At 46.3% G+C, this 14,717-nt stretch overlaps 1 protein-coding gene across 1 annotated transcript; it reads left to right on the top strand.

Moving 5' to 3' along the window:
* The first annotated feature begins 2,269 nt into the window (after positions 1-2,269).
* LOC110518906 (beta-1,3-galactosyltransferase 1-like) lies at positions 2,270-4,299 on the top strand. Its single transcript, XM_021596273.3, has one exon. The coding sequence runs from the start codon at positions 2,279-2,281 to the stop codon at positions 3,482-3,484; it is 1,206 nt and encodes a 401-aa protein (XP_021451948.2). The 5' UTR covers positions 2,270-2,278; the 3' UTR covers positions 3,485-4,299.
* Positions 4,300-14,717: the final 10,418 nt, after the last annotated feature.

A 14,717-nucleotide genomic window follows, 5' to 3' on the forward strand; every position in this document is an offset into this window, starting at 1 on the left:
TTTACTTCTGGCCCTTCTTTGGACACTGTGTTAATTAACTAACCTCCAGACGAGCTTCAATGACATACAACTCTCCTTCCATGGCCGCCAACTGCTCTTAAATGCAAGCTAAACTAAATGCATGCTCTTCAACCGATCGCTGCACACACCTACCCACCCGTCCTATTCTGGATGGTTCTGACTTAGAATATGTGGACAACTATAAATACCTGGGTGTCTGGCTAGACTGTAAACTCTCCTTCCAGACTAACATTAAGCATCTCCAATCCAAAATTAAATCTAGAATCGGCTTCCTATTTCGCAACAAAGCATCCTTCACTCATGCTGCCAAACATACCCTCATAAAACTGACCATCCTCCCGATCCTCGACTTCAGCGATGTCATTTACAAATTAGCCTCCAACACTCTACTCAACAAATTGGATGCAGTCTATCACAGTGCCATCCGTTTTGTCACCAAATCCCCATATACTACCCACCACTGCGACCTGTATGCTCTCGTTGGCTGGCCCTCGCTTCATATCCGTCGCCTAACCCACTGGCTCCAGGTCATCTATAAGTCTCTGCTAGGTAAAGCCCCGCCTTATCTCAGCTCACTGGTCACCATAGCAGCACCCACCTGCAGCACGTGCTCCAGCAGGTAAACTTCACTGTTCATCCCTAAAGCCAACTCCTCCGTTGGCTGCCTTTCCTTCCAGTTCTCTGCTGCCAATGACTGGAACGAATTGCAAAAATCACTGAAGCTGGAGACTCATATCTCCCTCACTAACTTTCAGCACCAGCTGTCAGAGCAGCTCACAGATCACTGCACATGTACATAACCAATCTGTAAATAGCCCATCCAACTACCTCATCCCCATATTGTTATTTATTTGATTTATTTTGCTCCTTTGCACCCCAGTATCACTACTTGCACACTCATCTTCTGCACATCTATCACCCGAATGTTTAATTTGCCATACTGTAATTATTTCGCCACTATGGCCTATTTATTGCCTCACCTCCCTTATCCTACCTCATATGCACACACTGTATATAGACTTTCTCTATTGTATAATTGACTGCATGTTTGTTTACTCCATGTGTAACTCTGTGTTGTTTGTGTCGCACTGCTTTGCTTTATTTTGGCCAGGTCGCAGTTGTAAATGAGAACTTGTTCTCAACTAGCCTACCTGGTTAAATAAAGGTGATCTGGTCTACCTGGTTAAATAAAGGTGATCTGGTCTACCTGGTTAAATAAAGGTGACCTGGTCTACCTGGTTAAATAAAGGTGATCTGGCCTAACCTGGTTAAATAAAGGTGATCTGGTCTACCTGGTTAAATAAAGGTGATCTGGTCTACCTGGTTAAATAAAGGTGACCTGGTCTACCTGGTTAAATAAAGGTGATCTGGTCTACCTGGTTAAATAAAGGTGATCTGGTCTACCTGGTTAAATAAAGGTGATCTGGTCTACCTGGTTAAATAAAGGTGATCTGGTCTACCTGGTTAAATAAAGGTGATCTGGTCTACCTGGTTAAATAAAGGTGATCTGGTCTACCTGGTTAAATAAAGGTGATCTGGTCTACCTGGTTAAATAAAGGTGATCTGGTCTACCTGGTTAAATAAAGGTGATCTGGTCTACCTGGTTAAATAAAGGTGAAATCAAATAAATACAAAAATATAAGCAGGAACTGAACTGTACACAGTCAGGCAAGATAAAAACAGTAACCGGCAGCTGTGGTCTCCTTAAATACATACACTTTCGCTGTATAATTTCTCAAAGCTATTTCTAAACTTTGTAACTGTGTAACATCACTATCTTGATGTCAACTTGTTTTAAACTAATACGGAAATGTAAAGATATTTGCCAAAGGAACAGGACTGAAACTAGATGGCTTGTAAAAAGCGAAACCTTCCTGACACGACATGGCCTACGCAACAGTGACTCGCCACAAACCCCTGTCTGTATCTGACACCTCGGTGTACGAAACGCTTGATCATTTCACAAGGCTTCACTTGAGACAAACGCTACCCGTTCAAAAGTTTGGGGTCACTTAGAAATGTCCTTGTTTTTGAAAGAAAAGCACGTATTAGCGTCAAATTGATCTGAAATACAGTGTAGACATTGTTAATGTTGTAAATGACTATTGTAGCTGGAAACGGCAGATTTTTTATGGAATATCTACATAGGCGTATAGAGGCCCATTATCAGCAACCATCACTCCTGTGTTCCAGCATGTGTTTTGGTTTGTTACGATTGACCTGATTTTTTTTTTCTAGTGACAAAGATCCCGATGTAATGATCAGTCACTGGGGGACGTGCACCAAGATCTTCCTGGTACTGGTGTCGCTGAGGGTCATATACTATACCGTTCTGGAATATCCCAACAACCCAAACCACCACTACCAGCGTCCCCGTTCTAGGAGGACTCCAGACCCTTCAAGAGGAGAGGACTTGTCCTCCGAGAGCATCAGTTCAACGACTAATGATGAATCAACATATTATGTGGACTCTGAAACTCCAGACAACAAGGACACACCTACAATGTATGTTGACGTTGAACCACAAGCTGAATCAGAAGATTACCTGGACACAATATCCATTCAGGACTGGCCATCAATAACACCGACCACTGGACTGGCCACTCCTCCTCCGTATGTGTCCCGAGGACCGTACCATGTACAATACCCACATGAGTACTCTTTCATCCTGGATGAGCCAAAGAAATGCCGGGAGCAGAACCCCTTCCTGGTTCTGATGGTGCCAGTGGCGCCCTATAACAGGGACGCCCGTGAGGCCGTCCGCAGGACTTGGGGCAGTGAGAGGCAGGTACTGGGCAGAGAGGTTCGTCTGTTCTTCCTGCTGGGACTGCCCAGTGGAGAGGAGACAGAGCAGCTCCAGGAGAAGGTGCTGCAGGAGAGCAAAGAGCACCAGGATCTTCTGCAGAGCGACTTCATAGACAGCTACAAAAACCTGACCATCAAGACCATGGTGATGATGGAGTGGCTGAGCTCTCGCTGCCCCAACGCCTCCTACGCCATGAAGATCGACTCAGACATGTTCCTCAACGTGAACACCTTGGTCAACATGCTGCTTCACGCTCCAACGCAGAACTACATGACTGGAATGGTGGAAAGTAGCGCCGCAGTTCTCCGGGACCCGAGGTCCAAATGGTACCTTCCAAAGGAGGTGTTTCCTGAACCAGTATATCCACCTTATGCTCTGGGCCTGGGCTATGTCTTCACCTTAGACCTCCCCAGGAAGCTGGTGGCGGCGTCCAGGCATGTTAAAGCCGTCTACATAGAGGATGTGTATCTGGGACTGTGTATGAGACACCTGGGCATCCGGCCAACCGCCCCCCCCAGTGGAAACCTTTTTCAGGGGTATGCAGGAGCCCAGGACCGCTGTCACTACATGGCTGTTATCACGACCATCCTCAACACTCCTCAGGAGCTTCTGGACGTGTGGAGAAACTTGCACCAACCTGGGCCTGTCTGTTATTGAAAACAACACCCTGGGAAAGACAAATAGCCTTGAGGTTAGAGCGTTGGGCCAATAACCCAAAAGGGTGATGGTTCCAATCCCGGAGCTGACAAAATGGCAAATCTGTCACTGTGCCTTTGAGCAAGCACTTAACCCCAGTGCTCCATGGGTGCTGGACAACGGTGTCCCTGACCGTGACCTCGCTCCCTGTGGGTGTCTTGTTTGAGCTGTGACTTTCTCTTGGATGCTTTTCTCTGGGTGTGGTAGAGAATTATCGCCTTATCCCTGTGTTTCTGTGGGTGTGGTAGAGAAGGATCCAACACTGAGATATAATTTACAGATAGCCAGGGACACACTCCAACACTGAGACATCATTTACAGATAGCCAGGGGCACACTCCAACACTGAGACCTCATTTACAGATAGCCAGGGGCACACTCCAACACTGAGACATCATTTACAGATAGCCAGGGGCACACTCCAACACTGAGACATCATTTACAGATAGCCAGGGGCACACTCCAACACTGAGACATCATTTACAGATAGCCAGGGGCACACTCCAACACTGAGACCTCATTTACAAACAAAGCATTTGTGTTTAGTGAGTCCTCCAGATCAGAGGCAGTAGGAATGACCAGGGATGTTCTCTGTTTAGTGAGTCCTCCAGATCAGAGGCAGTAGGAATGACCAGGGATGTTCTCTGTTTAGTGAGTCCTCCAGATCAGAGGCAGTAGGGATGTTCTCTGTTTAGTGAGTCCTCCAGATCAGAGGCAGTAGGAATGACCAGGGATGTTCTCTGTTTAGTGAGTCTTCCAGATCAGAGGCAGTAGGGATGACCAGGGATGTTCTCTGTTTAGTGAGTCCTCCAGATCAGAGGCAGTAGGAATGACCAGGAATGTTCTCTGTTTAGTGAGTCCTCCAGATCAGAGGCAGTAGGAATGACCAGGGATGTTCTCTGTTTAGTGAGTCCTCCAGATCAGAGGCAGTAGGAATGACCAGGGATGTTCTCTGTTTAGTGAGTCCTCCAGATCAGAGGCAGTAGGAATGACCAGGAATGTTCTCTGTTTAGTGAGTCCTCCAGATCAGAGGCAGTAGGAATGACCAGGGATGTTCTCTGTTTAGTGAGTCCTCCAGATCAGAGGCAGTAGGGATGTTCTCTGTTTAGTGAGTCCTCCAGATCAGAGGCAGTAGGAATGACCAGGGATGTTCTCTGTTTAGTGAGTCCTCCAGATCAGAGGCAGTAGGGATGTTCTCTGTTTAGTGAGTCCTCCAGATCAGAGGCAGTAGGAATGACCAGGGATGTTCTCTGTTTAGTGAGTCCTCCAGATCAGAGGCAGTAGGGATGTTCTCTGTTTAGTGAGTCCTCCAGATCAGAGGCAGTAGGAATGACCAGGGATGTTCTCTGTTTAGTGAGTCCTCCAGATCAGAGGCAGTAGGGATGTTCTCTGTTTAGTGAGTCCTCCAGATCAGAGACAGGAGGGATGACCAGGGATGTTCTCTGTTTAGTGAGTCCTCCAGATCAGAGGCAGTAGGGATGACCAGGGATGTTCTCTGTTTAGACCAGTTAACCCACTGTTCCTAGACCAGTTAACCCACTGTTCCTAGACCAGTTAACCCACTGTTCCTAGACCAGTTAACCCCACTGTTCCTAGACCAGATAACCCACTGTTCCTAGACCAGTTAACCCACTGTTCCTAGACCAGTTAACCCACTGTTCCTAGACCAGTTAACCCACTGTTCCTAGACCAGTTAACCCACTGTTCCCCAGTAGGCCATCATTGTAAAATAATAATGTGTTCTTAACTGACTTTCCTAGTGAAATAAAAAATATCTACTGGCTGAATTACCACAGTGTGACATCACAGCAGCAAGACGTGTGACTTTTTGCTACAAGAAAAGGGCAAACCAGTGAAGAACAAACACATTGTAAATACAACCCATATTTATGCTTATTTATTTTCCCTTTTGTACTTTAACTATTTCCACATCATTACAACACTGTATGTAGACATAATATGAGCTGACAGAAATGGCAAATCTGACGCTGTGCCCTTGAGCAAGGCACTTAACCCCAGTGCTCCATGGGTGCTGGACAACGGGGTCCCTGTCCGTGACCCCTCTCCCTGTGGGTGACCCCTCTCCCTGTCCGTGACCCCTCTCCCTGTGGGTGACCCCTCTCCCTGTCCGTGACCCCTCTCCCTGTGGGTGACCCCTCTCCCTGTCCGTGACCCCTCTCCCTGTCCGTGACCCCTCTCCCTGTCGGTGACCCCTCTCCCTGTGGGTGACCCCTCTCCCTGTCCGTGACCCCTCTCCCTGTGGGTGACCCCTCTCCCTGTCCGTGACCCCTCTCCCTGTGGGTGACCCCTCTCCCTGTCCGTGACCCCTCTCCCTGTGGGTGACCCCTCTCCCTGTGGGTGACCCCTCTCACTGTCCGTGACCCCTCTCCCTGTGGGTGACCCCTCTCCCTGTGGGTGACCCCTCTCCCTGTCCGTGACCCCTCTCCCTGTCGGTGACCCCTCTCCCTGTGGGTGACCCCTCTCCCTGTCCGTGACCCCTCTCCCTGTGGGTGACCCCTCTCCCTGTCCGTGACCCCTCTCCCTGTGGGTGACCCCTCTCCCTGTCCGTGACCCCTCTCCCTGTCCGTGACCCCTCTCCCTGTCCGTGACCCCTCTCCCTGTGGGTGACCCCTCTCCCTGTCCGTGACCCCTCTCCCTGTGGGTGACCCCTCTCCCTGTCCGTGACCCCTCTCCCTGTCCGTGACCCCTCTCCCTGTGGGTGACCCCTCTCCCTGTGGGTGACCCCTCTCCCTGTGGGTGACCCCTCTCCCTGTGGGTGACCCCTCTCCCTGTCCGTGACCCCTCTCCCTGTGGGTGACCCCTCTCCCTGTCCGTGACCCCTCTCCCTGTGGGTGACCCCTCTCCCTGTGGGTGACCCCTCTCCCTGTGGGTGACCCCTCTCCCTGTCCGTGACCCCTCTCCCTGTGGGTGACCCCTCTCCCTGTGGGTGACCCCTCTCCCTGTGGGTGACCCCTCTCCCTGTCCGTGACCCCTCTCCCTGTGGGTGACCCCTCTCCCTGTCCGTGACCCCTCTCCCTGTGGGTGACCCCTCTCCCTGTGGGTGACCCCTCTCCCTGTGGGTGACCCCTCTCCCTGTGGGTGACCCCTCTCCCTGTCCGTGACCCCTCTCCCTGTGGGTGACCCCTCTCCCTGTGGGTGACCCCTCTCCCTGTCCGTGACCCCTCTCCCTGTGGGTGACCCCTCTCCCTGTGGGTGACCCCTCTCCCTGTCCGTGACCCCTCTCCCTGTGGGTGACCCCTCTCCCTGTGGGTGACCCCTCTCCCTGTGGGTGACCCCTCTCCCTGTGGGTGACCCCTCTCCCTGTCGGTGACCCCTCTCCCTGTCCGTGACTCCTCTCCCTGTGGGTGACCGCTCTCCCTGTCCGTGACCCCTCTCCCTGTCCGTGACCCCTCTCCCTGTGGGTGACCCCTCTCCCTGTGGGTGTCCTGGGGGCAGTTGGGATATGAAGAAACACTTTACCATTACACACCTGTGAGTAACAGGACAGATATATCCCATAATACTATTTCAACGCCTTCGTTTTCTCTTACTGACGTTCAGTGTCCAGGAACCAAGACCACAGTCACAGCTCAAACAAGACAACAGTCACAGCTCAAACAACACAACAGTCACAGCTCAAACAAGACAACAGTCACAGCTCAAATAAGACAACAGTCACAGGTCAAACAAGACAACAGTCACAGCTCAAACAACACAACAGTCACAGCTCAAACAAGACAACAGTCACAGCTCAAACAACACAACACAACAGTCACAGCTCAAACAACACAACAGTCACAGCTCAAACAACACAACAGCCATAGCTCAAACAAGACAACAGTCACAGGTCAAACAAGACAACAGTCACAGCTCAAACAAGACAACAGTCACAGCTCAAACAACACAACAGTCACAGCTCAAACAACACAACAGTCACAGCTCAAACAAGACAACAGTCACAGCTCAAACAAGACAACAGTCACAGCTCAAATAAGACAACAGTCACAGCTCAAACAAGACCGCAGTCACAGCTCAAACAAGACAACAGCCACAGCTCAAACAAGACAACAGTCACATACACATGGTTAGCAGATGTTAATGCGAGTGCAGCGAAATGCTTGTGCTTCTAGTTCCGACAGTACAGTAATAACCAACGAGTAATCTAACCTAACAATTCCAACAACAACTACCTTATACACACACACAAGTGTAAAGGGATGAAGAATATGTACATAAAGATGAATGCGGTCTCAGAGTTTTGAAGTGACTAGACGCCGCAGACAGGAAGGGGTGTAGACAGAGACAGTGTGACAGTTCAATCGTCCACTTACCCTGTCATTCACTGTAAAAGGGAAGTCAGCGTTTGGGAGACTGAGACGCCCGATGCTGAGGATGAATTCCGAATGGCACCTTGTCCTCTATATAGTCTCTGGTCAACAAAATAGTGTTCTATATGGGGGATAAATTACACCTTGTCCTCTATGTAGTCTCTGGTCAACAAAATAGTGTTCTATATAAGGGATAAATTACACCTTGTCCTCTATATAGTCTATGGTCAACAAAATAGTGTTCTATATGGGGGATAAATTACACCTTGTCCTCCTATATAGTCTCTGGTCAACAAAATAGTGTTCTATATAAGGGATAAATTACACCTTGTCCTCTATATAGTCTCTGGTCAACAAAATAGTGTTCTATATAAGGGATAAATTACACCTTGTCCTCTATATAGTCTCTGGTCAACAAAATAGTGTTCTATATAAGGGATAAATTACACCTTGTCCTCTATATAGTCTCTGATCAACAAAATAGTGTTCTATATAAGGGATAAAAAGTAGTGTATTATATAGAGAATAGGGTGCCACTGAGACAATAGTGCACAAGGATGAGAACGATAAACAACACTGATCATTTGGTTCACAGTAGTTTACCGACAGATCAGGATCACCCTGGTTTGAGAGAACAATTTCTTATTTTCAGGAACAGTGGGTTAACTCCCTTGTTCAGGGGAACAGTGGGTAAACTGCCTTGTTCAGGGGAACAGTGGGTTAACTGCCTTGTTCAGGGGAACAGTGGGTTAACTGCCTTGTTCAGGGGAACAGTGGGTTAACTGCCTTGTTCAGGGGAACAGTGGGTTAACTGCCTTGTTCAGGGGAACAGTGGGTTAACTGCCTTGTTCAGGGGAACAGTGGGTTAACTGCCTTGTTCAGGGGCAGAACGACAGATTTTAACCTTGTCAGCTCAGGGATTTGATCTTGCAACCTTTCGGTTACTAGTCCAATGCTATAATCACTAGGCTACCTGCCGCCCCAGAATGGTGTATGAACTCTGAAATAAAGTTATTTTTTTATACATCTGGACATGAATGATTTAGACGTAAGGCCTACATCAAATATTATTCTATGCTGCCTATTTGTTTACCACTGTCAAGAATGGCAAGCAATTTTCGTTGAATATATTGACTTAGTTTTCATCCTGTATTTGAATATATAGGTGGTTGGTTGCTCACATCCATGTGCTCTTTAAGATGTTGGCTAGGTGTCTCTCTCCTTGATCAACAGGGCTTGGTTTGGCCTGGCCCAACAGTCCTGTTCCATGTTCCCTGTCTAAATCCACCAAGACACATTCAGCCAGGCGGTTGCCCGGAAACACAGCCGGGTCTCATAGACTGGACGTGACATAGTACATGTAAAAACACCAAGACACATTCAGCCAGGCGGTTGCCCGGAAACACAGCCTGGTCTCATAGACTGGACGTGACATAGTACATGTAAAAACACCAAGACACATTCAGCCAGGCGGTTGCCCGGAAACACAGCCTGGTCTCATCGACTGGACGTGACATAGTACATGTAAAAACACCAAGACACCTTCAGCCAGGCGGTTGCCCGGAAACACAGCCTGGTCTCATAGACTGGACGTGACATAGTACATGTAAAAACACCAAGACACATTCAGCCAGGCGGTTGCCCGGAAACACAGCCTGGTCTCATAGACTGGACGTGACATAGTACATGTAAAAACACCAAGACACATTCAGCCAGGCGGTTGCCCGGAAACACAGCCTGGTCTCAATGACTGGACGTGACATAGTAAATGTAAAAAAACAGACATTCAAATTAGAATGATATGTTATGTTTGGTATGGTTACATAAGACAGAAGGTTAGTCAGAAACGAGAGGAGGGTGGCTGGTCGGGGTGGATAGGTAGGTGTATAACGTGAACGTCTAGCAACCCAAAGGTTATGTGTTTGAATTTCATCATGGATTAGCAACTTTTAAACTACTTACTACTTTTTAGCTACAGTCTTTCCAGAAATGGATCACTCAGATAGATATTTAGTGTAAAATCGACTCAATGGTTCTAAATGAGGCCCATGATCCCCCACTGAACACTGTCTCATCATCATGTCCCTTAGCTTATCTCCCCTTCAGAAGAGTCCTGTTGGACTGACTCATGAAATAGTTTATCTCCCCTTCAGTGTGTGTGTGTGTGTGTGTGTGTGTGTGTGTGTGTGTGTGTGTGTGTGTGTGTGTGTGTGTGTGTGTGTGTGTGTGTGTGAAAGAGAGAGAGAGAGAAATAGATACATACACACAGTTGAAGATGTTGGCGTTCTACCTGTTCACACATTAAAATAATAAAACACTCCATTCACTGCCAGACTGTGGCCTGTGCTGATGGACGACAACGGAGAGCTACATGAGCCTTTGCCACTCCCCCGAGCCAACTTGATGATATGGCTCAAAGGTGGAAGCATAGCTCAAACATTAACTAGACAGGCCCAGGTGTTGTGTAGACAGGTGCTATGCTTTCACTCGTGGTTTACACACAGACGGTATAACTCACTTCATACGGGACAGTCTGGAAGAAAGAAAGGAATCCACAAACACAGGTACGTAATGATCCATTAAAACAGACTTGTCTGGGAAGGAAGGGGAGGGTAGGCACATAATGATATGTAAAACAGACTTGTCTGGGCAGGAAGGGGAGGTACATAATGATATGTAAAACAGACTTGTCTGGGCAGGAAGGGGAGGGTAGGTACGTAATGATATGTAAAACAGACTTGTCTGGGCAGGAAGGGGAGGTACATAATGATATGTAAAACAGACTTGTCTGGGCAGGGAGGGGAGGTACATAATGATATGTAAAACAGACTTGCCTGGGCAGGAAGGGGATGGGAGGTACGTAATGATATGTAAAACAGACTTGTCTGGGCAGGAAGGGGAGGTACATAATGATATGTAAAACAGACTTGTCTGGGCAGGGAGAGGAGGTACATAATGATATGTAAAACAGACTTGCCTGGGCAGGAAGGTACATAATGATATGTAAAACAGACTTGTCTGGGCAGGAAGGGGAGGGTAGGTACATAATGATATGTAAAACAGCCTTGCCTGGGCAGGAAGGGGAGGGAAGGTACGTAATGATATGTAAAACAGACTTGTCTGGGCAGGAAGGGGAGGTACATAATGATATGTAAAACAGACTTGTCTGGGCAGGAAGGGGAGGGGAGGTACGTAATGATATGTAAAACAGACTTGTCTGGACAGGAAGGGGAGGTACATAATGATATGTAAAACAGACTTGTCTGGGCAGGGAGGGGAGGTACATAATGATATGTAAAACAGACTTGCCTGGGCAGGAAGGGGATGGGAGGTACGTAATGATATGTAAAACAGCCTTGCCTGGGCAGGAAGGGGAGGGAAGGTACATAATGATATGTAAAACAGACTTGTCTGGGCAGGAAGGGGAGGGTAGGTACATAATGATATGTAAAACAGACTTGTCTGGGCAGGAAGGGGAGGGGAGGTATGTAATGATATGTAAAACAGACTTGTCTGGGCAGGAAGGGGAGGGTAGGTACATAATGATATGTAAAACAGACTTGTCTGGGCAGGAAGGGGAGGGTAGGTACATAATGATATGTAAAACAGACTTGTCTGGGCAGGAAGGGGAGGGTAGGTACATAATGATATGTAAAACAGACTTGTCTGGGCAGGAAGGGGAGGGTAGGTACATAATGATATGTAAAACAGACTTGCCTGGGCAGGAAGGTACATAATGATATGTAAAACAGACTTGTCTGGGCAGGAAGGGGAGGGGAGGTACGTAATGATATGTAAAACAGACTTGTCTGGGCAGGAAGGGTAGGTACATAATGATATGTAAAACAGACTTGTCTGGGCAGGAAGGGGAGGGTTGGTACTTAATGATATGTAAAACAGACTTGTCTGGGCAGGAAGGGGAGGGTAGGTACGTAATGATATGTAAAACAGACTTTTCTGAGCAGGAAGGGGAGGTACATAATGATATGTAAAACAGACTTGTCTGGGCAGGAAGGGGAGGGTAGGTACGTAATGATATGGGGCGGCAGGGTAGCCTAGTGGTTAGAGCGTTGGACTAGTAACCGGAAGGTTGCGAGTTCAAACCCCCAAGCTGACAAGGTACAAATCTGTCGTTCTGCCCCTGAACAGGCAGTTAACCCACTGTTCCCAGGCCGTCATTGAAAATAAGAATTTGTTCTTAACTGACTTGCCTGGTTAAATAAAGGTAAAATAAAAAATAAAAAAAAAAAATATGTAAAACAGACTTTTCTGAGCAGGAAGGGGAGGTACATAATGATATGTAAAACAGACTTGTCTGGGCAGGAAGGGGAGGGTAGGTACGTAATGATATGTAAAACAGACTTTTCTGAGCAGGAAGGGGAGGTACATAATGATATGTAAAACAGACTTGTCTGGGCAGGAAGGGGAGGTACATAATGATATGTAAAACAGACTTGTCTGGGCAGGAAGGGGAGGGGAGGTACGTAATGATATGTAAAGGTGGAAGAAACGCTCACCAATTTAAGCGAGGTGCCGGCTAGCGGAGTAGAACACCTAAAAAATAAAGGACAGCCACTCTAGGAGCGCAGACGCAAAAAATGTCCAACGTTTTCGACAGACAAGCTGTCTTCATCAGGGTATAATGGCAAACACTGCGGGGTGACTCATTTATATAGTGACAAAAGAAAACACACAGGTGTCTGTAATCATGGCCGGGTGTGGCCTGATATCATTGGTTCGTTCTCATATATTAAAATAGCATACAAAAAAACATAAATGGATAGCGTACGATCATAGATACAATGTGGCTACAAACACTTAACAATGAAACGCAAAAACACACTAATCACATGAATGGCTTCAGATCAAAGTCTACGTTGAGACGGGAGGGAGCAAGGGTTTTTAAATTGAAGATCCAGGCAGCCTCTGGTTTTAATAATAAATTGTCGAGGTCACCCCCTCTCCTGGGGAGGGAGACATGTTCGATGCCAATATAACGTAGAGACGAAATCGAGTGGTTTTGCTTCCAAAAAGTGGGCAGCAACTGGGTAAATCTGGGTAAGTCGAGTTTTTGCACCTAATGGTGCTACGATGCTCTGAGATACGAACTTTTAACTTGAGCTTTGTTTTACCCACATGATTTATTTATTTATTTAAGGGGGGATCAGCTCAATGTAGAGGAAAGACTGTTGCTTCCAATGTAATTGTCTGCATCATTTCCAATCCCCCATATTTTTGGGGTAAATATATATAACCATATACATACACGCATGCATACATATACACATATATACATACACATACCTATATAGATATACATATACACATATATACATATACACATATATACATACCTATACCTATATATACACATATACCTACACATACCTATATAGATACATATACACATATATACATACACATACCTATATAGATATACATATATACATACACATACCTATATAGATATACATATACACATATATACATGCACATACCTATATATATATACATATATACATACACATACCTATATAGACATACATATACACATACTGTATATACATACACATACCTATATATATATATATACATATGTACATACACATACCTATATAGATATACATATATACATACACATACCTATATAGATATACATACACATACCTATATAGATATACATACACACATATATACATATACATACCTATATAGACATACATACACATACCTATATACATATACAAATATATACGTACACATACCTACAGTGGGGCAAAACAGTATTTAGTCAGCCACCAATTGTGCAAGTTCTCCCACTTAAAAAGATGAGAGAGGCCTGTAATTTTCATCATAGTTACACTTCAACTATGACAGACAAAATGGAGAGAAAAAAATCCAGAAAATCACATTGTAGGATTTTTAATGAATTTACTTGCAAATTATGATGGAAAAGGCTCAGATTATTGAGGGGGCAGTGCTGCTCTTGGTCTCTGACCATCATTTTGGCTGCATACAGACAGTTTACAGCATGCACATAAAACAGTTAGGGACTTCAACCTTAGTATCTGGGTCATTCAGGTGGGTGTCTAGGGTTTAGGGTCATGGACCGTACCATTAAATTAGGACTTCTCCTTAGTATCTGGGTCATTCAGGTGGGTGTCTAGGGTATAGGGTCATGGACCGTACCATTAAATTAGGACTTCAACCTTAGTATCTGGGTCATTCAGGTGGGTGTCTAGGGTTTAGGGTCATGGACCGTACCATTAAATTAGGACTTCAACCTTAGTATCTGGGTCATTCAGGTGGGTGTCTAGGGTTTAGGGTCATGGACCGTACCATTAAATTAGGACTTCTCCTTAGTATCTGGGTCATTCAGGTGGGTGTCTAGGGTATAGGGTCATGGACCGTACCATTAAATTAGGACTTCTCCTTAGTATCTGGATCATTCAGGTGGGTGTCTAGGGTATAGGGTCATGGACCATACCATTAAATTAGGACTTCTCCTTAGTATCTGGATCATTCAGGTGGGTGTCTAGGGTATAGGGTCATGGACCGTACCATTAAATTAGGACTTCTCCTTAGTATCTGGGTCATTCAGGTGGGTGTCTAGGGTATAGGGTCATGGACCGTACCATTAAATTAGGACTTCTCCTTAGTATCTGGATCATTCAGGTGGGTGTCTAGGGTATAGGGTCATGGACCGTACCATTAAATTAGGACTTCTCCTTAGTATCTGGATCATTCAGGTGGGTGTCTAGGGTATAGGGTCATGGACCGTACCATTAAATTAGGACTTCTCCTTAGTATCTGGGTCATTCAGGTGGGTGTCTAGGGTATAGGGTCATGGACCGTACCATTAAATTA

Source organism: Oncorhynchus mykiss, chromosome 26 (genome assembly GCF_057628025.1).
Source record: "Oncorhynchus mykiss isolate SJ-2025 chromosome 26, ASM5762802v1, whole genome shotgun sequence".
In the NCBI taxonomy this organism is placed as follows: Eukaryota; Metazoa; Chordata; class Actinopteri; order Salmoniformes; family Salmonidae; genus Oncorhynchus; species Oncorhynchus mykiss.

What these genes read in the sequence shown, in the direction of transcription:
- LOC110518906 (XM_021596273.3), top strand. Translation starts at nt 2,279, where the DNA reads ATGATCAGTCACTGGGGGACGTGCACCAAGATCTTCCTGGTACTGGTG.